Source organism: Chlorocebus sabaeus, chromosome 16 (genome assembly GCF_047675955.1).
Source record: "Chlorocebus sabaeus isolate Y175 chromosome 16, mChlSab1.0.hap1, whole genome shotgun sequence".
Lineage (NCBI taxonomy): Eukaryota > Metazoa > Chordata > Mammalia > Primates > Cercopithecidae > Chlorocebus > Chlorocebus sabaeus.
This window is the reverse complement of record NC_132919.1, coordinates 1294101-1321149: the sequence shown is the minus strand read 5'-3', so window position 1 is coordinate 1321149 and position 27049 is coordinate 1294101. Positions and strand designations below refer to the sequence as shown.

At 43.9% G+C, this 27049-nt stretch overlaps 1 protein-coding gene across 2 annotated transcripts in view; it reads left to right on the top strand.

Annotated features, from left to right (window-relative positions):
* The window catches only part of YWHAE (tyrosine 3-monooxygenase/tryptophan 5-monooxygenase activation protein epsilon), a 59691-nt gene extending 43859 nt beyond the window's left edge, over positions 1 to 15832 (top strand). For both annotated transcript variants that reach the window (XM_008009806.3, XM_008009807.3), the window contains 4 exons: positions 969 to 1075; positions 1793 to 1999; positions 6426 to 6562; positions 14857 to 15832. In XM_008009806.3, coding sequence (XP_008007997.1) covers positions 969 to 1075; positions 1793 to 1999; positions 6426 to 6562; positions 14857 to 14909 — 504 coding nt within the window. In that variant the 3' untranslated portion in view covers positions 14910 to 15832. The remainder of the gene's footprint in view (positions 1 to 968; positions 1076 to 1792; positions 2000 to 6425; positions 6563 to 14856) is intronic.
* The last annotated feature ends 11217 nt before the right edge of the window (positions 15833 to 27049 follow it).

Here is a 27049-nt window from a genome sequence, read left to right as displayed (position 1 = left end):
GTGTAGAGATCTACTGAAGACAGAAACTGAGAAATAGAATGTAGACTATCAGCTTGTGAGGAGGAAGGATTTGGAGTAATAGGAGAGCAGTCATTGACTGTGCGAGGAGCTAGGAGAACTTAGAAATCTTCCTTCTCCTAGACCAGTCTCTGTTGGAAAAGCCGTCAGGGCGGTGGTTTATTCAGAAAATGATTTTGCTTGGGATAAGGATGTGATTATAGAAGAAAAAGTGAGAGAATGTTTTACAGTGAAACGGAGGTTCCGGGGGCATGGAGAGGAACGAAAGGTTCAGCAACAGTGCATGAGTTAATAGCAAATAGGAAGCAAGCTGGGGATGTGCGTCAAGAGGTGGTGTACGCGTTCAGCATTATCAGTGGATAGAGATGGTGGCAGTAGCTACTTTGGTAGATAGGTTTTTGGTGTCTTAACTAGTTACAGATCTCTGCCATTTAAGGAATTGCCTGGTGATTGTTAGGAATGTGAGTGCTGAAGGCAGACTGCCTGGGTTTAAATTTTAATTTTGTCCCTTGCAACCGGCCTGAGTTCAAATCCTAGCTCTGCTTATTAAATTCTTTTAAGTTGATCTTAGAACAATGTGTTTACATTGCTACCTCGTGGAAGAAGTTAATTCACGTAATTGACCAGCATTTATCAAGAAGCATCAGTGTTTTAGTCATTGGTAATTCTGTAACTGGACTGCGAAGGGAGTGTGGGGGCTGGCGTATGTGCGCCTGCATGTGTGTATGTAACAATAGCATGCAGAAAGGAAAAGATGCTTTTTATAACCTAGAGGCAGCTTTTCTCTGCTTTTGTGTCAATAAGGAAGAAGAGAGTTGGGAGAAGGTTATTAATTCTTTTTAATACTAAGCTCTCCTCCTCAAAACCAGAGATAGATAGAATGTGTAACAATTTGTAGAATTTCTAGACTTAATCAGATTTTAAAAAAATATTTATTTTTATTTTTTCAGGTTGAGACTGAGCTAAAGTTAATCTGTTGTGACATTCTGGATGTACTGGACAAACACCTCATTCCAGCAGCTAACACTGGCGAGTCCAAGGTTTTCTATTATAAAATGTAGGTTCTATACTAGAAGGGAAAATGTAAGATTGAAAGTTGGTCCTTTTAGAATTACAACTTTTTTCTATGTGGGTTTTCAACTTTTATTTAAGAATAATTGTTCAATGTTAGAAGGATAGTTAATATTGGAATAAAAACATGGACTATTATGAAAATGTAAAATTTTTAATAGTTGTAGAAAAACATAATTTTATATTTTCTGTTTTAGCATAAACAAGTTTCAGTCTTACTAATGTGTGTTAAACTGTTCTCCCATTTATACTTCAGATTGTTCCCAGCTTTTGCTTATTTTATATTCTTTTGTTTTGTGAGACCTATCCCATTCCCTTCCCCCAAGCGGCATACATTTCACAGTGCTTAGTGTTTTATATAGAAATTTTATTTTATTTTTAATAAACAGTCATGCCATTCCCTGGAACCACTTGCTTAATTCTGGTCTATTAGGTGATAATTTTGTTAATTTTTAGAGGCTCCTCAGTTAATTTCCTTGGGATTTTTGCTTATATTTAGTAATATGAAATGTCTAAGGAAAAACACAAAAGGAAGCCAATTATTCCTGAGGGTATTTAAAATTATTGAAGTATACCTGCTAATTGTTACATATATTTTTGTCGCATATTTTATATAATATAGAACAATTTTAGCTTATTTTCCTTTAAAAATCGTCATTCCTGGTTTAAAATTTTTTTTTTTTTAATTTTGGTTTTGTTTTAGGAAAGGGGACTACCACAGGTATCTGGCAGAATTTGCCACAGGAAATGACAGGAAGGAGGCTGCGGAGAACAGCCTAGTGGCTTATAAAGCTGCTAGTGATATTGCAATGACAGAACTTCCACCAACACATCCTATTCGCTTAGGTCTTGCTCTCAATTTTTCCGTATTCTACTACGAAATTCTTAATTCCCCTGACCGTGCCTGCAGGTAAGTTGTGGGGAAGAAAAAAGCTCTCAGCTTGAAAGTTAAGGGGTAGCTATTTGGATTTTCCATATTGTTTCTTGGGCCTGCCTTTGTAGACTTGGCTGCATATTACTCCTTTTGACTCTTACTGAAACTACTTTGGATAGTATTAAAACAGACCTATCTCAACCCACTAGCATAGCAGTCAGGGTAAGTATTTTTATGTGGGATATTTTGGTAGATTGAAATCTAACGTGTTAAAATGAGTAGAGGAAGGAAATGAGAGGAATTATAAGATAGAATTATTTTAATTTTATATATTAGTTTTCAGTCTTTTTTTAAAATTTGAGACCATGTCTCACTTTGTCTTCCAGGCTAGAGTGCAGTGACGCCATCTCAGATCACTGCAACCTCCACCTCCTGGGTTCAAGTGATTCTCCTGCCTCAGCCTCCTGAGTTACTGGAGTTACAGGGGCCTGCCAACATGCCCAACTAACTTTTTTTGCGTTTTTAGTAGAGACAGGGTTTCACCATGTTGGCTAGGCTGGTCTGGAACTCCTGACCTCAAGTGATCCACCTGCCTTGGCCTCCCAAAGGGTTGAAATTACAAGCATGAGCCACCACACCCAGCCAGTTTTCTGTCTTTATGGGCATGTTTTTAATAGTTACTCTCGTAGAAAACGTAATTTTATGTTTTCTGTTTTAGCATAAACAAGTTTCAGTCTTACTAATGTGTGTTAAACTGTTCCCCCCATTTATTCTTCAGCTTGTTCCCAGGTTTTGATAATGTAGATACAAATGTAAGGAATATTTGTATGTACATAGCTTTTTACTTTTAAAAAGTTGTGATAACCTGGGCGCGGTGGCTCACACCTGTAATCCCAGCACTTTGGGAGGCTGAGGCGGGTGGATCACCTGAGATCAGGAGTTCGAATCCAACCTGACCAACATGGCAAAACTCTGTCTCTACTAAAAATACAAAATTAGCCGGGTATGGTGGTGCATGCCTGTAATCCCAGCTACTCGGGAGGCTGAGACAGGAGAATCGTTTGAACCCAGGAGGCAGAGGTTGCAGTGAGCCTTGATTACACCAGTACACTCTTGCCTGGGCGACAAAGCAAGACTTTGTTTCAAAAAATACACACACACGCGCACACACACAACAATTTAGTGGCACCAAATACCTTGACAGTGTTGTGTAATCACCACTATTTATTTGAAAACTTTGTCTTCACCCCACACAAAGCAAATTACAGCCATTAAACAATCAATAACTTCATTTCCCTTACTTTGTCATTATGAATTTTGCGCCCATTCTAGATACTTCATGCAAGTAGGATCATATAATATTTGTCCTTTTGTGGCTGTCTTTATTTCATCTAGCATCATGTTTTTATCCATTTAAAAGCATCAATCAGAGATTCAGTCCTTTCCGTGACTGAATTCACACAATTCATTTTACGTGTTTTGACACATTGTTTAGTCATTAAACTTTGGGTGGTCAGTGGGTATCTTTCCACCCTTTTTCTGTGGTGAGTACAGTGCTGCTGTGAACATGGATGCATTAAGTATTTGCTTCAGTCCTTGTATTTAACTTCACCTTGAGGTGGAATTGGGACTGAAAATTCTGTGTGTACCTTTTTTTTTTCCCAGACAGGATCTTGTTCCGTCTCTGCAGTTGTGCACTCATAGCTCACTGCAGCCGTGGCTTCCTGAGCTCAGCTGATCCGCGTACCTGAGCCTCCCAAGTAGCTGTCACTAGAGGAGGATGCCACCATACCTGGCTTTTTCTTTTCTTTTCCTTTGTTTTTTGTTTGTTTTGTTGTTGTTTTTTTTTGTTGTTGTTGTTTTGTTTTTTTTGAAGCAGAGCCTGGCACTGTTGCCCAGGCTGGAGTGCAGTGGCACAATCTCGGCTCACTGCAATCTCTGCCTCCCAGTTTCAAGCAATTCTCCTGCCTCAGCCTCCCAAGTATCTGGGATTATAGATGCCCACCACCATACCAGGCTAATTTTTGTATTTTTATGTAGAGACGGGGTTTCACCATGTTGGCCAGGCTAGTCTTGACCTCACCTTAAGTGATCCGGTCACCTCAGCCTCCCAAAGTGCTGAGATTACAGGCGTGAGCCACTGCACCCGGCCTATTTTAAATTTTTACAGTAAATATTGCAGTAGCAAAATGGTTGTTTTTTTGCTTTTTTTTTTTCGATGAAGTCTTGCTCTGTTGCCCAGGCTGGAGTGCAGTGGCGCGATCTCAGCTCACTGCAAGCTCCGCCTCCTGGGTTCACGCCATTCTCCTGCCTCAGCCTCCCGAGTGGCTGGAACTACAGGCACTTGCCACTAAGCCTGGCTAATTTTTTTATATTTTCAGTAGAGACGGGGTTTCACTGTGTTAGCCTGGATGGTCTTGATCTCCTGATCTCGTGATCTGCCTGCCTTGACCTCCCAAAGTGCTGGGATTACAGGCGTGAGCCACCACGCCCGGCCTCTTTTGCTTTTTGTATGTTTTTTTTTGGTTTGTCAAGGACCACTGCTTAAGCCAAGTAGGTTTTTTAAGTGAAAGCCTTTCAGAGATTGAGGAAAGTAGATTAACTGATACATTAGAACTTTAACGTTGACTATTACAGGCATGCTTCACTGTGCTCGACTGATTTTTTTTGCATTTTTAGTAGAGACGGGATTTCACCATATTGGTCAAGCTGGTCTCAAACTCCTGACCTCAGGTGATCCACCCACCTCAGCCTCCCAGAGTGCTGGGATTACAGGCCTGAGCCACTGCACTCAGCCAATCTAAAAATATTCTTTTTTTTTTTTTTTTTTTTTTTTTTGAGACGGAGTCTCGCTCTGTCGCCCAGGCTGGAGTGCTGTGGCCGGATCTCAGCTCACTGCAAGCTCCGCCTCCTGGGTTTTTTACGCTATTCTCCTGCCTCAGCCTCCCGAGTAGCTAGGACTACAGGCGACCGCCACCTCGCCCGGCTAATTTTTTGTATTTTTTAGTAGAGACGGGGTTTCACCGTGTTAGCCAGGATGGTCTCGATCTCCTGACCTCGTGATCCGCCCGTCTCGGCCTCCCAAAGTGCTGGGATTACAGGCTTGAGCCACCGCGCCCGGCTGCTAAAAATATTCTAAATGGCTAGTTGAGTTTGTCCAGGATAGGGGTTGTAACTGAAGAAGCTTTGGCTGTTTAACTGATAGTGGTGGTTGCACCTTTCCTTGTCAGACTCCAGTCTAGCTGTCCCACATGTAGCTCCAGTTTTAAGTCACTTCCATGCCTTTGCTCATGCTTTTGCTTAAACCTGAAGTGTGTTCTTTTTGCTTTCTCCTGATCCATTAAGGTTAGCTCAGATTTGACCTTCCCATTAATTGCTCCTCCTGGGTCCCTGAGATACTTTATTTAGAGTAGCACTTCATTCTTCTTCTTCTTCTTCTTCTTCTTTTTTTTTTTTTGGTTCTTTTTTTTGTCCAGGCTGGAGTGCAGTGGCACAATTTCAGCTCACTGCAACCTCCGCCTCCCGGGTTCAAGCAATTCTCCTGCCTCAGCCTCCTGAGTAGCTGGGACTGTAGACATACACCACCATACCTGGCTAATTTTTTGTGTTTTTAATAGGTTTTGCCATGGTGGCCCGGCTGGTCTTGAACTCCTGGCCTCAAGTGATCTGCCCGCGCGCATTGGCCACCCAAAGTGTGCTGATTACAGGCGTGAGCCACCACACCCAACCTCCTCCTTTTAAAATAGTTACATATTTGTCCATCCTCCATTTCTAAAGTTTTAAGGTGATTGTGGACTTAGATTATGTCTCTCTTTATTTTTTCTATTGGTATCTGGTATCATTTCTTGGGCATAGTACACAGTATTCAGTACGTGTGGATTTTCTTTTAAAACTGTAAAAGGCTTACATGACCACATTTCCGTGGCTTCTGTGTTGCCTTTTATTTTCTTTGCTTCCCTGCCTCCATTAATGTGAAATTAAATTTTGTTAAACTTTGAGGTATTGTCCAAGATTTTCTTTTTGCATTAATACTTTGTTAAATATCTGGGGGTGGTGGTTTGTACCATTGGTCCCAGCCACTCAAGAGGCTAAGGTGGGAAGATTGCTTGAACACAGGAGTTCAGGTCCAGCCTGGGCAACATAACGAATCTCTTTTAAAAAAAAACTTGGCCGGGCACGGCGGCTCACTCCTGTAATCCCAGCACTTTGGGAGGCCGCGCCTCTGCAGATCGTGCCACTGCACTCCAGCCTGGGCTACAGAGCAAGACTCCGTCTCAAAAAAAGAAAAAAAAGTAGTGCTCCACATACCTTTAAGTTAATTTTTATTGTATTTCCTTTTTCTTTGTATCATTGTCACTATTACACACTGGAATAACTGAAGAAAAGATTGATGTCTAATATGTCTTTTCTAATTCTGATTTTGGACTTAATTTTTATAATACATTTATTTAAATACCTTTAGGTTGGCAAAAGCAGCTTTCGATGATGCAATTGCAGAACTGGATACGCTGAGTGAAGAAAGCTATAAGGACTCTACACTTATCATGCAGTTGTTACGTGATAATCTGACACTATGGACTTCAGACATGCAGGGTGACGGTAAGCAAACTAGGAAGTAAAAGAGGCACCTCTTTCAGTTGCAGGATTTGTTTTTACTCTCTGTAGACATTCCTTGGCATATCTTTACATCAAGCTACAATTTAGACTCACTGCCTGCTCTCTATGAAATTTTAATTATTGTCTTTATAGGAAATGGTGCTAAAGTACTATTTTGGGGAACTTAGTTTAACTCTTCCTTTACACTGTTTCAAAGGTTGAGGACAGGAAAAGTGGAGAGCAAGTAGTTTATCTTCATCCAGATTCAATTTTAGGGGGCTGAAGTTAACTATTTAAATCCAGATGGTATCAATAGGTATTTATGAAGTTTTTCTCTTTGTTGAAATATTTTATCTAAAAGGGAACTAATTTCCCATTTACCTCTGGGGTTCAGCAGAGAAATTGTATGTTGGCCCTTGGGTCTTTTTTTTTTTTTTTTTGAGACGGAGTCTCGCTGTGTTGCCCAGGCTGGAGTGCAGTAGCACAATCTCGGCTCACCGCAAGCTCTGCCTCCCAGGTTCAAGCGATTCTCCTGCCGCAGCCTTCCGGAGTAACTGGGGTTACAGGCATCCGTTATCATGTCCACCTAATTTTTGTATTTTTAGTAGAGACGGGATTTCGTCATGTTGGTCAGGCTGGTCTTGAACTCCTGACCACAGGTGTTCCGCCCGCCTCAGCCTCTCAAAGTGCTGGGATTGGCCGGGCGCGGTGGCTCACACTTGTAATCCCAGCACTTTGGGAGGCCGAGACGGGCGGATCACAAGGTCAGGAGATCGAGACCACGGTGAAACCTGTCTCTACTAAAAATACAAAAAATTAGCCGGGCGCGGTGGCGGGCGCCTGTAGTCCCAGCTACTCAGGAGGCTGAGGCAGGAGAATGGCGAGAACCTGGGAGGCGGAGCTTGCAGTGAGCCGAGATCGCGCCACTGCACTCCAGCCTGGGCAACAGAGCGAGACTCCGTTTCAAAAAAAAAAAAAAAGTGCTGGGATTACAGACGTGAGCCACTGTGCCCGGCTGTTGTTACTTTTAAGAGGTTTTCATTGCAAACAATTTAGCTAGAGTATTTTACTAAACTTAATTGTGATGCTGAGTGTGTGTTAATGTTTCCTTTAAATACAGAAGCCCAAATTTGTTACGTTTGTTGATTTTAAAGGAAATTTAATTCTCTCTAGAGAATCGTTTTTATCCATGGTAGATTGTTGAACAGGGATGGAGGAGAAGAAAAATTAGTGTGGTATGAGCATTATATTACAAGATAGTTTTACATTTGGTGGTGCTGGTGCTGGTAGGAGGTTGGAAACAAAGTCTGTTGTCAGTTTTAGCTGCGGTTCCTTTAAGCATGTTTCTTAAGCTGGGCTGGGTGCGGCCAACACAGTGAAACCCCTGTCTCTACTAAAAATACAATAGGTGTGTTGGCGGGCGCCTGTAGTCCCAGCTACTCAGGAGGCTGAGGCTGGAGAATTGCTTAAATCCGGGAGGCGGAGGTTGCAATGAACTGAGATCGTGCCATTGCACTCCAGCCTGGGTGACAGAGGGAAGACTCCATTTCAAAAAAGAAAAAGAAAAAAAAATGCTTCTTAGACTGAAACGTATGTTGTGTTGCTTGAGGCTATCTGTAGTGTCTGTTGGGGAAATCGACCTGCTGTATTGTCTTTGGAAGTGTTACACTTTTTGAAAATGCTTCTGAAAGTGGGCACGTATGTGTCTTTTCTCTGAAAGGATCAAATCAGATTTGTGACTTTTGGGTTATGGTACTAAAGTGAGACTTAGCTTTTACTGCTTCCTAGCTCTGGGAAATGTTTAGGATTTGACTAGATCGGGATTGGCATGAGATACTCATATACATAGGACTGACTTACACACTTGCAATAGTGCCAGATGGAGCCACAGACCACTTCCCAGCGCAGCATTTCAGGCAGCTACTCTCAGTCCTTGGAACTCAGAAACAATTTACCAACTCTGAACAAGTGGCTTCCAGCTTGAAAATCTATCCCACTCTGGTTGCAGTGGCTCATGTCTGTAATCCCAGGACTTTGGGAGGCTAAGGTGGGGTGATGCCTGAGCCTAGGAGTTCAAGACCAGCCTGGGCAACATAGTAAGACCCTGTCTTTAAAAAAAAGAAAAAAAAAAAAAAGGCCAGGCGCAGTGCAATGTGCCTGTAATCCCAGCTACTTGGGAGGCTGAGGCAGGAGCATTGCTTGAACACAGGAGGTGGAGGTTGCAGTGGGCTGAGATCGTGCCACTGCTCTCTGGCCTGGGAGACAGAGCGAGGCTTCATAGAGCAAGACTTTATCTCTCCAGTGAGGTTGGGGGATCTTGAGGCTGCAGTGAGCCTTGATTGCGCCACTGCATTCTAACTTGGATGACTGAACGAGGTGCCATCTCTTAAGGGGAAAAAATTGTTTTAACAACTATGAAGAAGAATGGCCAAACAGCTGTGGACTCCTAACAGTCATCCCCAGCTCAGATACTAGCATCTCTCTGCCCGTTGATGGAGGGAAAGCATGTGGAGAGTTTGGGAAGCGGGATTGACTTGAGGAAATGATACCCTCTCACACCTGAGGATGTGTGTTTGAGAGTAAAAGTGATAAGTAATAAAGGTGACTTGACTTGAAAGTTGTGTGTGTGTATGTGTATTTATTTATTTATTTATTTATTTAGAGACAGAATTTCGCTTTTGTTGCCCAGGCTGGAGTGCAATGGTGCTGTCTCAGCTCACTGCAACCTCTGCCTCCCGGGTTCAAGTGATTCTTCTGCCTCATCCTCCCTAGTAGCTGAGACTGCAGGTGTCCGCCACCACGCCTAGCTAATTTTTTGTATTTTTAATAGAGACAGGGTTTTACTATGTTATGTTGGCCAGGCTGGTCTCGAACTCCTGACCTCGTGATCTACCCATCTCGGCCTCCCAAAGCGCTGGGATTACAGGTGTGAGCCAGCCTGCCCGGCTCATTTTTTGGTTTGTTTTGGTTTGTTTTGTGATGCGGAGTCTCCCTGTGAGCCACCGTGCCTGGCTATTTTCATTATTATTATTGTTTTTTAAATAAAAACATTGCCAGGCACAGTAGCTCATGCCTGTAATCCCAGCACTTTGGGAGGCCGAAGTGGACGGATCACCTGAAGTCGGGAGTTCGAGATCAGCCTGACCAACATGGAGAAACCCCGTCTCTACTAAAAATACAAAAATTAGCCAGGCATGGTGGTGGGCACCTGTAATCCAAGCTACTCAGGAGGCTGAGGCAGGAGAATCACTTGAACCCGGGAGGCAGAGGTTGCAGTGAGCCGAGATCGCTCCATTGCACTCCAGTCTGGGCAACAAGAACAAAACTCCCATCTCAAAACAACACATTTGATGCCAGCTCATGACCAGGTCCTGGATTACAAAATTAAATGGTTTATAGTTAGTAGTGGTTCTGTAGCTCATTATCACTGATAACCAAGAGTTGATTAATGAAAGTAAACTACCTGTCAGTCTACATATAGAACTAACGATATCCCTTATTCTTGGTTGTCGAGTACAGTTTTAGGAAATGGATCATCTTAAAACAGGGTAATACATTCAGGCGTGGTGGCTCATGCCTATAATCCCAGCACTTTGGGAGGCCGAGGCAGGCAGATCACCTGAGGTCGGGAGTTCGAGACCAGCCTGACCAACATAGAGAAACGCCATCTCTACTAAAAATACAAAATGAGCCAGGCATGGTGTCGCATGTCTGTAATCCTACCTACTGGGGAGGCTGAGGCAGGAGAATCGATTGAACCTGGGAGTTGGAGGTTGCCATGAGCTGAGATCACACCATTGCACTCCAGCCTGGGCAACAAGAGAGAAACTTCGTCCAAAAAAGGGTAATAACTTCGCAGTTTTAAAAAATCTAGTGAAATTTGGCTGGGCGTGATGGCTCACGCCTGTAATCCCAGCACTTTGGGAGGTTGAGGTGGGCAGATCAGGAGATTGAGACCATCCTGGCTAACACGGTGAAACCCTGTCTCTACTAAAAATACAAAAAAATTAGACGGGCATGGTGCGGGCGCCTGTAGTCCCAGCTACTGGAAAGCTGAGGCAGGAGAATGGTGTGAACCCGGGAGGCGGAGCTTGCAATGAGCCAAGATCCTGCACTCCAGCCTGGGCGACAGAGCAAGACTCTGTCTCAAAAAAAAAAAAAATCTAGTGAAATTAATTTGCGTTCAGTTCCTTATTGGGTCTGTAAATCAGTTGATTAAAGTTGGTTAAGCAGACTGATTTTCACAATTAGTTTTTATTAAACGAAATATTTTTATTTATATAATGTTTCCAGTCATGAAATGGTTCAACAGTGAAAAATTCAGGTTGTCTGCTGACGTTCTGGTACAACTAACAAACTGAATACACAAATATTTGTGGGTACAGAGAAATTGTTCATCAGTTTGAGAAGTTGAATTTGTCAAAAAATAGAGTATTTACTTTTTTCTTTTTTTTTTTGAGACGGAGTGTCACTCTGTCGCCCAGGGTGGAGTGCAGTGGCGTGATTTCTGCTCACTGCAACCCCCACCCCGGGTTCACACGATTCTCCTGCCTCAGCCTCCCTGAGTTGCTGGGACTGCAGGTACTACAGGTACCCGCCACCACGCCTAATTTTTTTGTATTTTTAGTAGAGACAGGATTTCACCTTGTTACCCAGGATGGTCTCAATCTCCTAACCTCGTGATCCACCTGCCTCGGCTTCCCAAAGTCCTGGGATTATAGGCCTGAGCCACCGCACCTGGCCTAGTATTGCATTTTTTAATAAATTGGTTTTGAACTAGCCGGGCGAGGTGGCGGGCGCCTGTAGTCCCAGCTACTCGGGAGGCTGAGGCAGGAGAATGGCATGAACCCGGGAGGCGGAGCTTGCAGTGAGCTGAGATCCGGCCACTGCACTCCAGCCTGGGCGACAGAGCGAGACTCTGTCTCAGATAGATAGATAGATAGATAGATAGATAGATAGATAGATAGATAGATAGATAGATGATAGATAGGATAGATTAGATAGATATAGATTGGATAGATTAGATAGATAGATAGATAGATAGATAGATAGATAGATAGATAGATAGATAGATAGATAGATAGATAGATAGATAGGTTTTGAAACTGCAATGGTGCCTGCCTGTAATCTCAGCTGTTTGGCACTGTGAGGCAGAAGGATCACTTGAGTTGGACACCAGCTTGGGCAACATAAAAGTTCATCTCACGAAATAAAATACTACTACTGTGACTTGGGTTCCATGGTGATTATAGGAGAATCGTCATGAAATTGGCAGTTTACTAGGATGTGACTTGCATTTAGTTTAAGGATTATTTAGTGTTTTGTTTTTTTTTTTAAAGAGACAGGGTCTTTATGTCTTTTAACTTTAGAATATGTTAATGTCTGTCCCAGCATGTTGGAACATAATTTCTTTAAAGGGAGGGATCATTGCGTTTTCTCAAGTGATTTTAGTCCCTTTACCCTGTGATAAGAGGATTATTTCATATACGAATCCATAGATAGGAAATACGTGTTCTCTCTGCCTGTTCCTCTCCCTCCAAAATGTAGATACACTGGGCAAAGAAACACATCCAGGGAATCCTTTCTCCCCTAGTATCTGTATGCCTTTCAAGAGGATATTACATCCTTCTCAGAGTAGAAGGGAGGAGGAGACAGATTGTTTCTTAGAGTGAAGTTTATACGAAGTAAAAAGACCCAAGTCTGGCTCCTATGTCATTGATGTTTTCCTTTGTCCTGCTCTGTTGGTTTATTTTTCTTGTAATGTTGCTATCATATGATTGTTCTCCCTCCCTTTTTCCTTGCAATATAGATTCCTAAAGGAAAGCCCAACTCTTCCTTTCCTAAAAACTCTACTTTGTAAGTCATGTTCATGGCACAATGAATTCTGCTTTCAGTTTTGGTTCTTCACTAATCATGCCTGTGTATGATCGTCCTGTTGCTTACAGACTCTGCCTGTTCCACCTTCCAGGGCGCTGACCTAAGCCTTTTCTGGCCTGCTGCTCCTGCCTACTGTGGTTGGGTGTGATGTATATGACAGTGACATTTTTACGCCAAAGTTACTTGGAACTTCTGGCACATCTCATGGTTGCTTACGAGCGAGTTGTGTTCTAGTGTTGTGTGTTAACGATATTTTGGCAGTGATTTGCTGTTAACGAGAGTGAATGTTCCTGTCATGTTTCCTGTATTTGAATATATTACTGTCCTTTGGAGAACAGTTGGGTATCCATCAGTTCTTTCTTCCCTAAGCAATTTTTTTTTTTTTTTGCCTTTGCATGTTTTTTTTCTGTATTATGAATTAAAGATCTTCATGTATCTTAAGTAGTTTTTTAATTTTTTACACTTTTTTGAGACAGAGTTTCGCTCTTGTTACCCAGGCTGGAGTGCAGGGGCGCGATCTCCGCTCACTGCAACCTCCGCCTCCCGGGTTCAAGCCATTCTCCTGCCTCAGCCTACCGAGTAGCTGGGATTACAGGCATGTGCCACCACGCCCAGCTAATTTTGTTGTATTTTTAGTAGAGACAGGGTTTCTCCATGTTGGCCAGGCTGGTCTTGAACTCCCAACCTCAGGTGATCCACCCACCTCGGCCTCCAGAAGTGCTGAAATTATAGGTGTGAGCCACCATGCTTGGCCAGTTTTTTAAATTTTTTAAAGACAGGGTCTTGCTTTGTCACCCAGCCTGGAGTGCAGTGACTTCAAAGCTCACTGAAGACTGTAACTCCCCCCACCTCAGCCCACCAAGTACTGGGACTATAGACATGTGGTCCCATTCCCATTCCCATTCCCAGCATACATATTACTTTTAGTTTTTTTTTTTTTTTTTTCCCGAGACAGAGTCTCACTCTGTCACCCAGGGCGTGATCTTGACTCACTGCAACCTCCGCCTCCTGGGTTCAAGCGATTCTCATGCCTCAGCCTTCCAAGTAGCTGGGATTACAGGCATGTGCCACCATGCCTGGCTAATTTTTTGTATTATTTTTTCAGTAGCGATGGGGATTCACCATGTTAGCCAGGATGGTCTTGATCTCCTGACCTGATGATTTGCCCGCCTTGGCCTCCCAAAGTGCTGGGATTGCAGACATGAACCACCACACCCGGCCTTATTTTTATTTTTTGTAGAGACAGGGCTTCACTGTGTTGCTCAGGCTTACGTGTTTTTTTTTTGAAGTCACACATCAATGTCAAACATTTCCATCACAGAAGAGATTTTAAAACTGTCTTCACTGAAACTTTAATGCTGTGACATTTATCACTTTGAGATCTTTTAGGCTGTTTCAAAGCTGTCCTCAGTGTAAATGCTTCATGTTTGTAGGCAGCTAGTTTGGTGGTGTTTGTCCATCTTATTTAAATAATTTAACAAGCATTATGAATGGATGGTCATCTGAACGTTTATGATTCTTGGGTTGATTTTTCATTTATTTTGATTCAAACTAGTTAAGTATGTAGGAATTGTAAGTGGGTTTTTTTAAGTACAAGTGAATGTAACTTTTACCTGTTACATCATTTTTAAGAGAAAAGCCTGCATGCTTCTTTATTTCGGCTGTGTTTAATGCATACTAATAGGTAGATACCCTCCAACCAATAGGCTGGCTTTCTATTGCATGTCATAGTGCAGTTGAAACTCCTTCGGGTAATTACCCTGTTTAAAGGCGAAAGACAAATAGCATGAGTGAAGTGGTCCAAATGCCGTTCTTTAATAACCTCAGTGGTCTGATTTACTTTGAGCATGTTGTGTTTCACTCTGCAGTAAAATCTGATTAGTTTGGTGTATCTGGCCAAGATACAAAAGGTGAAATACTCGTAACAGCAGAACCCCACAATAAAATACTGTAGAACTTCTTGAGAACAGTTTATTGCTCAGTGAACTATTTTGAATCATTTCTGAAAATTAGCTTGTGGGTAAATTAGATTTTGCAAAAAGTTTGCAAAATACTCTTTGATTCTTGAAGAGGTGAGGTTATTGAGAAAAGAGTATTTTGACCCAAGATTTATGTGAAAGCTTGAATGTCATTCTAGTAAGATGGTTTCCTTGGCTGTCTACTTTAAGAGCTTGTTTAGCATAAAAGCATTGAGTTGTACTGTGCATCAGTTTTTTCATTCTGTTGACCAATAAATACTTTCAGGACCATAATCCCTTCTTGGCTTAGGCATCTCAGGTGTCAAGGATGATAGACGTCCTTTGCCTGTGTCATCGTAGCAAATAGGAGTCTTTATGCTTGGAATGACACCTTTGTTTGTGGCTACCATGGCCTAATGTAGTCAGTACGAAATAATTTAACTTCTTTTCTTTTTTTAACAGGTGAAGAGCAGAATAAAGAAGCGCTGCAGGACGTGGAAGACGAAAATCAGTGAGACATAAAAGCCAACAAGAGAAACCATCTCTGACCACCCCCTCCTCCCCATCCCACCCCTTGGAAAGTCCCCATTGTCACTGAGAACCACCAAATCTGACTTTTACATTTGGTCTCAGAATTTAGGTTCCTGCCCTGTTGGGTTTTTTTTTTTTTTTGGTTTTTTTTTTTTTTTTTTTTTTTAAACAGTTTTCAAAAGTTCTTAAAGGCAAGAGTGAATTTCTGTGGATTTTACTGGTCCCAGCTTTTAGGTTCTTTAAGACACTAACAGGACTGCATAGAGGCTTTTTCAGCATTACTGTGTTGTCTCCGTGCCAGATGTGGCAAGATCACCATTAGAAATGGAAATTACATTTGAAAGCCATTAGACTTCTAGGTGATGCAAGCATCTAAGAGAGGTTAATCACACTATAGAGGCATAAGCGGTATCAGTTTTCTAATTGTTTAAACTGTATTTTATACCAGTGTTTGAAAGTAATTGGGTGTTAGCTTGAGATGGTTAAGGGTTGTTTGAGGAGGGGGTTTGTTGTAATGGTTTTGCTGTAAAAAAATGTTTCAAACTCTGCTGAAATGTTGCTGAAAAGCGTGGTGCTGGTAACAGTTCAACAGTCCGTGGCTGCTCATTCTTGCCTACTTTACTCTCCCACTGAAGCAGGTTAGCGTTGAAGGTGGTATGGAAAAGCCTGCATGCCTGTTCAATTCTTTGTTTCTTCTCCTTCCCCCTCCCCCTACCTCCTTCCCCTCACTCCTCCCCTCCTTCGCTCGCTCAACCTCTTTTGTTCAGTATGTGTAACTTGAAGCTAATTTGTACTACTGGATATCTGACTGGAGCCACAGATACAGAATCTGTATTGTTCTTACTGAAACACAGCATGGAATTAACATTAAACTTAAATAAAACAAACCTAAATTAAAAATGCCAAATATCATCGCGCCTCCATCCTTTATACTTCTAAAATAAAATCTCTAGTCCAAGCACACTGACAGTATTATGTTTGCCTGAATGTGAAACATTCCTTTTTTCTTCCATAAATAATTTGTTTGCTTCCCAAAGATGTATATTTTGGAAAAAATTTGCCTGTAGTCTGGTTGTGAAGAACACGGAGTCAGTTGATGGCGTGTCTTGTCCTCCAGACCAGGCAGCAACAGGGTATTTATTTTAATCATCAAAGTACAACATGAGTAGTACAAGGTGTAATTATGGATCATTAAGCGTAGTATTTTGTACAACCAAATAAGGCTGAATGTCTTACAATAATTCTTACGGTAAAAACTGTGTGCCCTCTTCCTCCAGAGGCCAGTGGCGGTAGTGGAGAACTGCTCAATCCTTTGTTAGTAATCCATGCACACCTTGTAGACAGCAGTGTAGCAGTCTCCCTTCCCAGAAACACTCCCTCTAAGAAGCTTCTTTCCATTAACAGTTTGTACATCAGTGTGTGTAGATACCTAGTTACTGTAGATCTTTTTATGTTAGGCATTTAGATGTGTCTCATTCTGACTGTAACACTGATGTACACCTGATGTTTGTCAAGATCAGTTGGCTACTTTTGGGCAGGTGCTGCAATAAATACCCTTGCAGCAGTTTCTGCTTAAATATTTGTATTTATCTGGAAGGTACATTTGAGTTGATAAATGCTTCCTCGTCACACTAGTCTTCTAAAATTGTATGTTAAGACTGCAAATTTACTCTCAGCTTAAACTCTTAGTAGCAGAGATTTAGGAAACGAACAAATTAGTGATATCCTAGTTGTGTTTAGTGAGTGCTGGCAATGAGAATAAACATGTTTTTGTGACTTGCTTTTCCGAGAGATAGGGAGACCATTGAATATAATCATATACTGCTCTCTGTCTGGAGCAACCTCCAAGCAGCTTTCAAGCTGATTTGCTCTTGCTTCCAGCACACCTGCTACAGGTCAAAATCCAAGGAATTTGTCAAGTCTGTTGGAGAGTAAAGAAGCCACTCGTGGGATGCAGGGATTTGCTGCCACCACACTGAACACTAATGCATGAACGGACTCGCAGAGCTCAGATGAACACATGTAATTGGGGGTGTTCGTTTTGAAAACATGCTTAATGGAGGTGGCGCTGCTGTTTGTTTATCTTGTAACGAGGCAATACCAAATGTCACAACTGTCCCAAGTTGGTTCACATGATTTTTGCTTTGTGAAAGGGTTTCTTAAGACTTTCAGTCAGCAGTTTCAAGATGCATGAGCATTTTCAAAGGTGTGGCGATTTTTGCAAGGTGAAAAAACAGAACCTACCACTCAGAGAAACTTACAAAGGTAGTTAGGAAAGAGGTGATTGGAACGGGTTTATAAGAAAGATCCTTGTCGGCCGGGCGCCGGTGCCTCACTGCTGTAATCCCAGCACTTTGGGAGGCTGAGGCAGGCGGATCATGAGGTCAAGACATGGAGACCGTCCTGGCCAACGTTGTGAAACCCCGTCTCTACTAAGAATACAAAAATTAGCTGGCAGTGGTGGCACTAGCCTGTACTGCCAGCTACTCGGTAGGCTGAGGTAGGAGACTCGCTTCATTCTGGGAGGCGGAGGTTGCAGTGAGCCAAGATTGCATCACTGCGCTCCAGCCTGGGCGACAGCGAGACTCAGTATCCAAAAAAAAAAAAGATCCCTATCAAAAATTGAAAGGCCGGGTGCGGTGGCTCACCCCTGTAATCCCAGCACTTTGGGACGCCAGGGCGGGTGAATCACAAGGTCAGCAGTTGGAGACCAGCCTAGCCAACATGGTGAAACCCTGTCTCTACTAAAATACAAAAAAATTAGCTGGGTGTGGTGGTGCATGCCTGTAATTGCAGCGACTTGGGAGGCTGAGGCGGGAGAATCGCTTGAAAAACTGAAGGAGGAGGTTGCAGTGAGCCGAGATCGCGCCTCTGCACTCCAGCCTGGGCAGTAAGAGCAGGACTCCGTCTCAGCAAAGAAAAAAAAAAAAAAAAAAAATTGAAAGGCAGCCAGGGAAACCTGCAGAAGGTGCCGACGTGCTGTGAGGACAGTGTCACTCCCAGTTCCTGTATTTGTGGGCTGGAAAGGGAAGTGCCCCAGAAGTTTCTGCTCTTGATTTGAGTCCCTTTGAGGATCAGTTAAGTAGAAATTGTTAGTCACAACTTGAACGTAGCTAATTAGTGTTTTGATTACACATCTCAGTACTTTGCCTTGGAAAAGGAAAACCCAAAGCTTTCCTAAAATGTTAGGAGCGACAGTAAGTGGGTTTGTGTACATGCTCTGTTCCAGGTGGGTGCCCACAACAGCACGTCTGCACAGTTACATTTCGGTCCTACAGGAAGATGGGGATGAACTTCCATCACTGAAAGGGGAAACTGATGGAATAAATGGAGACATTTAATTGGCCCCTGTCCCAGACAATGCCTTGAGCCTTATAAATGAAACCTCAAATTAGCTGCTTCCTGATCCTAGGACAATAGAGTGGGCTTGCTGGAAAATCGGGATAAAGGTGTGAACCCTGTTTTCTTTTGAAAATTCTAACAGTAGTTCATGGAAAACTGGTGAAATCCTAGAATGTGTCATTAAAGGAAGCCTTTGTGAGCACCGTGAGAGGAAATGGGAATGCTGCCAGATCCAACCTGGATCAGGAAAACCGAGCCCTCTGTTGTTTTATCCTGTTTCTTTGAGTTTGTAGGATTGTAATTGATACTGTTAATATTTTGCTAACATTGGCTGGGCCTGGTGGCTCACGCCTGTAATCCCAGCACTTTGGGAGGCCAAGGCGGGCGGATCACAAGGTCAAGAGATTGAGACCATCCTGGCTAACAGGTGAAACCCCGTCTCTACTAAAAATACAAAAGTTAGCCGGGCGTGGTGGCGGCGCCTGTAGTCCCAGGTACTGGGGAGGCTGAGGCAGGAGAATGGTGTGAACCTGGGAGGCGGAGCTTGCAGTGAGCCGAGATCATGCCAGTGCACTCCAGCCTGGGTGACACAGCGAGACTCCGTCTCAAAATCAAATAATAATTTTGCTAACACTGAGTATCAGCTTTGCACCAGGCACTGTGCTCATTACTCAGCAATGTCTGGAATCTAGCACATAAATGCTCAAGAGTAATCAGGTGAGCTGCTGCCTGCGTTTTTGCATATGGAAAGCTGAATGGGAAGTACTTAAGGAACTTACTGACAGCTGCACAGCTGATGATTCAAATGCAGAATTCACTTCATCTGTATCACTGAAGAGTCCCATTAGGCCATACTACCTTTGCTCTTCATTAAAACTCAGTGTTTTCTCGAAATACTATATTCCCCCTTATTAATATATTCTAAAATGATCATTTAAGGTATTTAAACTTTTGTTGTTGTTGTTTGTTTTTGAGACAGAGTCTCGCTCTGTTGCCCAGGCTGGAGTGCAGTGGTGCAATCTCGGCTCACTGCAAGCTCCACCTCCCAGGTTCACGCTATTCTCCTGCCTCAGCCTCTGGAGTCGCTGGGACTACAGGCGCCCGCCACCATGCCCGGCTAATTTTTTTGTATTTTTTAGTAGAGACAGGATTTCACCATGTTAGCCAGGATGGGCTTGATCTCCTGACCTCGTGATCCGCCCGCCTCCGCCTCCCAAAGTGTTGGGATTACAGGCGTGAGCCACCGTACCCGGCCACATTTTCGAGGTCAGTATATGTTTTATAATTAATACGTGTCTTGGAAAAGCTGCAATATGAATATTCACCAGTGTATTAGAATTGAAATATAAATGGTACCATTATTTAGAGCTCAGGTGGCTACTGTCCAAAAAGTTTATTTTGTAGGTTAAGGTTTTGGCAATTTTTGTTTTTTAAATTTAGCTTAATTTGGAAATTTTCATGAAAAAATTTTACAATTGGATCAATACTTCATTCCAATTTAAGATACTTTACCTTGGACAAGTAGAGCCACCGTCCACGTGGAGAACAATGGTTATGAGTTGTCGGGTTGCCTAAGAGCCGTGACAGTTTTCTAGAGAACCAAAACCTTAATACCTTAAGGTCACATTCATTTGTAGCTGCTTTTGGGGGAGACATTTCCAGTGTACCTGCCTTCTAGGAAACGTTCTCAGCTCCTGCTTTGGGACAGAGCCTGGGTCAGCCCTCAGCACCAGCTTACTGTGGTGGACAGGAGGAAACTGGCCTGCTGTGTATAAGGGGAGACAGAAAGTTATTTTTTTATTTTTATTTGAGACAGGGTCTTGCTCTGTCACCCAGGCTGCAGTGCAGTGGCATGATCATGGTTCTGTGTGACCTCAGCATCCTGGGTTCCAGGGATCCTCCTGCTTTGGCCTCCCGAGTTGCTGGCACCACAGGCGTGCCCCACCGCGTTTGGCTAATTTCTGTATTTTTTGTAGAGAAGGGGTTTCACCATGTTGCCTGGGCTGGTCTCAAACTCCTGGGCTTAAGCAGTCCGTCCGCCTCAGCCTCCCAACATGCTGGGATTACAGACGTGAGCTGCTGCACCTGGCCGGAAAGTTGTTATTTTTTTTTAATCTCTTGCTTTTTGACACTTGTTTCTTTTTTCTTTTTTTTTTTTTTTTTTTTTTTTTTTTGAGACGGAGTCTCGCTCTGTCGCCCAGGCTGGAGTGCAGTGGCCGGATCTCAGCTCACTGCAAGCTCCGCCTCCCGGGTTTACGCCATTCTCCTGCCTCAAGACTCCCGAGTAGCTGGGACTACAGGTGTGTCCCACCACGCCCGGCTAGATTTTTGTATTTTTAAGTAGAGTACTGGGATTACAGGCTTGAGCCACCGCGCCCGGCCGACACTTGTTTCTCACACAACTGGATTTAACAATGTCTAAGAGCGTCTAATCACACAACCCGGGCAGCGTCAGTTACGTCTGGGCGTTTTCTTCCCTCACGAGAGCCACCAGCCGCGCGTTCCAGTCATGCCGCGACTCTGGGCGTTTGTTGGCGCTCGTGCTTCTGCCCCATGGTGAGTGCTTGTTCCTGGGTCTTCACAAAGATTTTGTCTTTGGCATTTAAAATCCTGGTGCTGGCGGGCGCGGTGGCTCACGCCTGTAATCCCAGCACTTTGGGAGGCCGAGGTGGGCGGATCATAAGGTCAGGAGATCGAGACCATCCTGGCTAACACGGTGAAACCCTGTCTCTACTAACAATACAAAAAATTAGCCGGGCGCGGTGGCAGGTGCCTGTAGTCCCAGCTACTCGGAAGGCTGAGGCAGGAGAATGGCGTGAATCCGGGAGGCAGAGGTTGCAGTGAGCTGAGATTGTGCCACTGCACTCCAGCCTGAGCGACAGAGCGAGACTCTGTCTCCGAAAAAAAAAAAAAGAATTCCAGGAACAAACAACCCTAAAGAAGTTTTATCTTGTTTGTCATTAAGGAGATGTAAGCCAAAACAGGAGATAAGATGTCAGTTTCATCTGCTTTAATTGCAGTAATTAGATTTATATTATATCCTATTATGGTGAGGATGTACAGAAATCTTTTTTTTTCTTGAGACAGAGTTTTGCTCTTGTTCCCCGGGCTGGAGTGCAATGGCACGATCTCGGCTTACCGCAAACTCCGCCTCCTAGGTTCAAGCAATTCTCCTGCCTCAGCCATCCGAGTAGCTGGGATTACAGGCATGCGCCACCACACCCGGCTAATTTTTTGTATTTTTAGTAGAGATGGTTTCTCCATGTTGGCCAGGCTGGTCTCGAACTCCCAACCTCAGGTGATCCACCCGCCTCGGCCTCCCAAAGTGCTGGGATTACAGGCGTGAGCCGCCACGCCCAGCCCAGAAATGTTCTTGTATGCTGTTGCTGTATGTTTAAAGTAAACTTTTACTCAAGTGTAACATAAAAACATAAACCATTAAAAATAGCTTAATACATTTTCACAAAGGGAGTGCACCATTTTACCACCGCCCACATCAAGAACTAGAACAGGACCAGCATCCTGTAAGACCCTGTTAAGATCCCCTCTGATCATTTACTCTCTCACCCCCAAAATGGAATCTAGTATGAACTTCAGTTGGTCTTGGTAGTTTCTGAATTTGATATAAATAGAATCATAGAGTATTTTCTGGAGTTTTATCTCTCAGCGTGTTGGTTGTACGAATCCATGTCATCGTGATAACTAGCTATGTCGTATTCTGTGGCAATTGTATACCACTGTTCTGTGGATGGACATTGCAGTATTTTCATGTTTTGGATGTTACAAATAATGTTACAAATATTGTTGGACATGTGTTTTGGTATATACATGTATGCATTTATAAGTAGGAAGGTGACTGACTGGCTCATCAGACATTACAGTAGATAACTGCAAAACAGTTTTTTTTTTTGTTTTTTTTTTTTTTGAGACGGAGTCTCCCTCTGTCGCCCAGGCTGGAATGGAATGGTGCGATCTCGGCTCACTGCAAGCTCTGCCTCCCAGATTCACGCCATTCTCCTGCCTTAGCCTCTGGAGTAGCTGGGACTACAAGCACCTGCCACCACGCCTGGCTAATTTTTTTTGTATTTTTAGTAGAGACAGGGTTTCACCATGTTAGCCAGGATGGTCTCGATCTCCTGACCTTGTGATCCGCCCGCCTCAGCCTCCCAAAGTGCTGGGATGACAGGCGTGAGCCACCGCGCCTGGCCACAAAACAGTTTTTTAAATGAATTGTACTATTTTACGGTCTTATCAGCTGCGCATGAGAGTTCCAGCTACTCCACATCTTCACTGACGTTGGATATGGTCAGTTTTTTTTTTTTTTTTTCCTAAAGAGACAGGGTCTCACTCTATCACTCTGGGAGCCATGTAGTAGCATGTAATAGTTCACTGCAGCTTTAAACTCCTGGGCTCAAATGATCCTCCCATCTCAGCCTCTTTTTTTTTTTTTGAGATCGAGTTTCACTCTAGTCACCCAGGCTGGAGTGCAGTGGCGCAATCTCAGCTCACTGCAACCTCCACCTCCCGGGTTCAAGCGATTCTCCTGCCTCAGCCTACCCAGTAGCTGAGATTACAGGCGCCTGCCACCACAGCTGGATAATTTTGTGTTTTTAGTAGAGATGGGGTTTCATCACGTTGTCCATACTGGTCTCGAACTCCTGACCTCAGGTGACCCACCTGCCTCGACCTCCCAGAGTGCTGGGATTACAGGCGTCACGAGGTCAGGAGTTCAAGACCAGCCTGGCCAATATAGTGAAACCCCGTCTCTACTAAAAATACAAAAATTAGCCAGGCATGGTGGCACATACCTGTAATCCCAGCTATGTGGGAGATTGAGACAGGAGAATCGCGTGAACCTGGGAGGCAGAGGCTGCAGTGAGCTGAGATCGTGTCACTGTACTCCAACCTGGGCGACAGAGCAAGACTCTGTCTTAAAAAAAAAACAAAAAACAAAATCTTGTTGGCTTGATTTCAGTGTCTTTAAGCTTCGGTTGGTGGCCTGCGTGTACTACTGTGAGGGAAAAACACTCCATTTCAACAGCTTTCCTACCCCATGTACCAGATACTAAATCACTCCTGCCTTTTTTTTTTTTTTTTTTTTTTAGACGGAGTCTGACTCTGTTACCCAGGCTGGAGTGCAGTGGTGCGATCTCCGCTCACTGCAAGCTCCGCCTCCTGGGTTCATGCCATTCTCCTGCCTCAGCCTCCTGAGTAACTGGGACTTCAGGCGCCTGCCACCACACCCAGCTAATTATCACTCCTAAGTTTTACTTCTACTTGGAGGAAATGAAGATATCAGGGATAATAGACAAAGGAAAAGTAAGATCCTTTGTTTCAGAATGTCATTTTGTTGAAAAAGATAGTAAACTGTTAGGCCCCAAATAGAGAAGCATTAATATTTATCTCTTTTTAACAGATATCATTTTTAGAGGGGAATGAAAAGGATTGTGCACTCTGTTCTTTCAAAACTGTGAAGCGGCTCAATTCACATATTCTCAGTATCACTAGGTCTGTCACTTAATCTGATTTTGTATTCTCTGCCAAAAATGTTTTAAATTGTTCTCTTTTGTCCTGGGTCACGTAAAAGTGGGTCTGGAGCAAACAACGGAAGGACTGAACTATTTTTGAAAGAACATGACCACCTTTGAAAGTAGGTGTTATTGAATGTATGTGTATTATGTGGTTTTCCGTGTTTATTAATTCATTTACTTGTGTAACAAACGTTTTATGATGTCTTTATAGAAAGTGCTTTATGCATGCAAATTCGTTTTATTCTCCTAGTGACTTTTTTCATTAGAAAAGGAATTGCAAGGCCGGGCGTGGTGGCTCACACCTGTAATCCCAGCACTTTGGGAGGCCGAGGCAGGTGGATCAATTGAGGTCAGGAGTTTGAGACCAGCCTGACCAACATGGTGAAACCCTGTCTGTACTAAAAATACAAACAGTGAGCCGGGCATGGTGGCGGGTGCCTGTAATCCCAGCTACTCGGGAGGCTGAGGCAGGAGAATCACTTGAACCCGGGAAGTGGAGGTTGCAGTGAGCCGAGATCACACCATTGCCCTCCAGCTTGGGGGACACAGCGAGACTCCGTCTCAATCAATCAGTCAATCAGTCAAAGCTGTTGAAATCAGAACACAGAAGGGGCAAGACCTGTTGAGAAGCCTGGGTGCTCCCCACGTTGGAGCTGGTGTGTCTGAATCTGTTGGTGTTACCGATTCCCACCAGGGGGCGCCCTCTCCTAGGGTATGTGTCGCTTGCGGCGTTCACAGCTTCGCTGCTGCTTTTTGTGTTTGATCAAGACCACCATACAAAGTATTTTGCATTGCGTCCAAAATTACATTAATACATTCTTGGGGAACACAGCCACTTTTAAGAGATAGCACTGTCTAGTAGCACAGAATAAAGATGAGATGGCACTGTGTTTTTATATTTATTGCCTCAAGAAGCAGCAGTTAGAAATGCAGCAGTTTACTTTGAAAAGATGATTTGATGCTGAAAAGAGTGAACCATTTCATTACTCCATAACCCGTGTATTAAAACTCTTCTAGTGGCCGGGTGTGGTGGCTCACGCCCGTAATCCTAGCACTTTGGGAGGCCGAGGCGGGCGGATCACCTGAGGTCAGGGGTTCGAGACCAGCCTGACCAACATGGAGAAACCCCGTTTCTACTAAAAATACAAAAATTAGTCAGGCGTGGTTGCGTGCACCTGTAATCCCAGCTACTCAGGAGGATGAGGCAGGAGAATTGCTTGAATCCGAGGGCGGAGGCTGCGGTGAGCTGAGATCGCACCACTGCACTCCAGCCTGGGCGACAGAGCGAGACCCCATCTCAAAAAAAAAAGTGGGGGTTTGTATAGACAGTGATTGGATCAGTGCCCAGCACACAGTAAGTGCTAAGTACTTTTTGCTACTACAGTAGTTTCTCAATAACTACAGATTCTAAATCTAAGCATTTGATATAAATTTCCAGATAAACTCACTATTCTGATGAAATCTATGATTATTAAGGATGCTTTTTTTTTTTTTTTTTTTTTTTTTTTTTTTGAGACAGAGTCTCCCTCTATCACCCAGGCTGGAGTGCAATGGTGTAATCTTGGCTCACTACAAACCTCTGCTGCCTGGGTTCAAGTGATTCTTCTGCCTCAGCCTCCCGAGTAGCTGGGATTACAGGTGCCTGCCACTGCTCCTAGCTAATTTTTGTAGTTTTAGTAGAGATGGGGTTTCACCATGGGCCAGGCTGGTCTTGAACTCCTGACCTTGTGATCCGCCCACCTTGGCCTCCCAAAATGCTGGGATTACAGGCATGAGCTACTGTGCCCCGCTCACTTTTTTTTCTTTTTTAGACCGAGTCTCACTCTGTTGCCCAGGCTGGAGTGTAGTGGCATGATCTCAGCTCACTGCAACCTCTACCTCCCAGGTTCAAGTGATTCTCCTGCCTCAGCCTCCTGAGTAGCTGGGATTACAGGTGCCCACGACCACGCCTGGCTACTTTTTGTATCTTTAGTAGAGATGGGGTTTCACAGTGTTAGCCAGGCTGGTCTTGAACTCCTGACCTTGTGATGCGCCCTCCTCGGCCTCCCGAAGTGCTGGGATTACAGGCGTGAACCAGCATGTCTGGCTGATGTTCCCTTTCATGGCCAGGGATCTGAGGCTCTGTCCTGACACACTACCCTCTGATGGCAGAGACACCAAGAAGTCAATAAACAGGTGACTGGAGAATCTCGCTAAAGATATCACGACATTTTCTTTTGTTTCTCTAAGTCAAAAACTGGCACAAAAACAAGTCTCTTCCTCCTAAAGACACAGATTTGTGTGACTGGCGTGGAACAGAAAGGAAGGAATGCACCTTTGCCTGGTGATTTCTGCTCAGCTTGGCAAAGATTTCCCACCTTAGGCTGGGCGCAGTGGCTCAAGCCTGTAATCCCAGCACTTTGGGAGGCCGAGACGGGCGGATCACAAGGTCAGGAGATCGAGACCATCCTGTCTAACCCGGTGAAACCCCGTCTCTACTAAAAAATACAAAAAACTAGCCGGGTGAGGTGGCGGGCACCTGTAGTCCCAGCTACTCGGGAGGCTGAGGCAGGAGAATGGTGTGATTCTGAAAGGCGGAGCTTGCAGTGAGCTGAGATCCGGCCACTGCACTCCAGCCTGGGCGACAGAGCGAGACTCCGTCTCAAAAAAAAAAAAAAAAAAGATTTCCCACCTTGGCAGAGCTGCTCAGCTTGCAAAGCTCGTTTTATCATTAACCCTCTGGCGACACAGAAGAGAGAAGACAGTGGGGTGCTGGAAGGTCCTTCTGCTTGGAGGAAGACCAGAGATCACTTGGTGATGTTTTCTTCACCCTCCAAAATTATCTTTTAATCTGTTGCCCTGGTCTGTGGTATTCGGTTTCCCTCCTTGAGAGATAAATCTTTTGCAAACAGCCACTGTCTCTTAACTAGTGCATTTTTTTCTAGAAATTTTCAAACATCCAGTCTTTTACAGAAATTACTTATAGCTTATGTGAGAACAGGCAAATGTGGTTGGTAGCCATTTTTATCTTAGTGCCAAAAAAGGTTTGGTTTAAACAATTGTTTCCAGGCCAGGCGTGGTAGCTCACGTCTGTAATCCCAACACTTTGGGAGGCCGAGGCAAGCAGATCACCTGAGGTTGGGAGTTCGAGACCAGCCTGACCAACATGGAGAAACCCTGTCTCTACTAAAAATACAACAACAACAACAAAAAATTAGCCGGACATGGTGGCGGGCGCCTGTAGTTCCAGCTACTCAGGAGGCTGAGGCTGG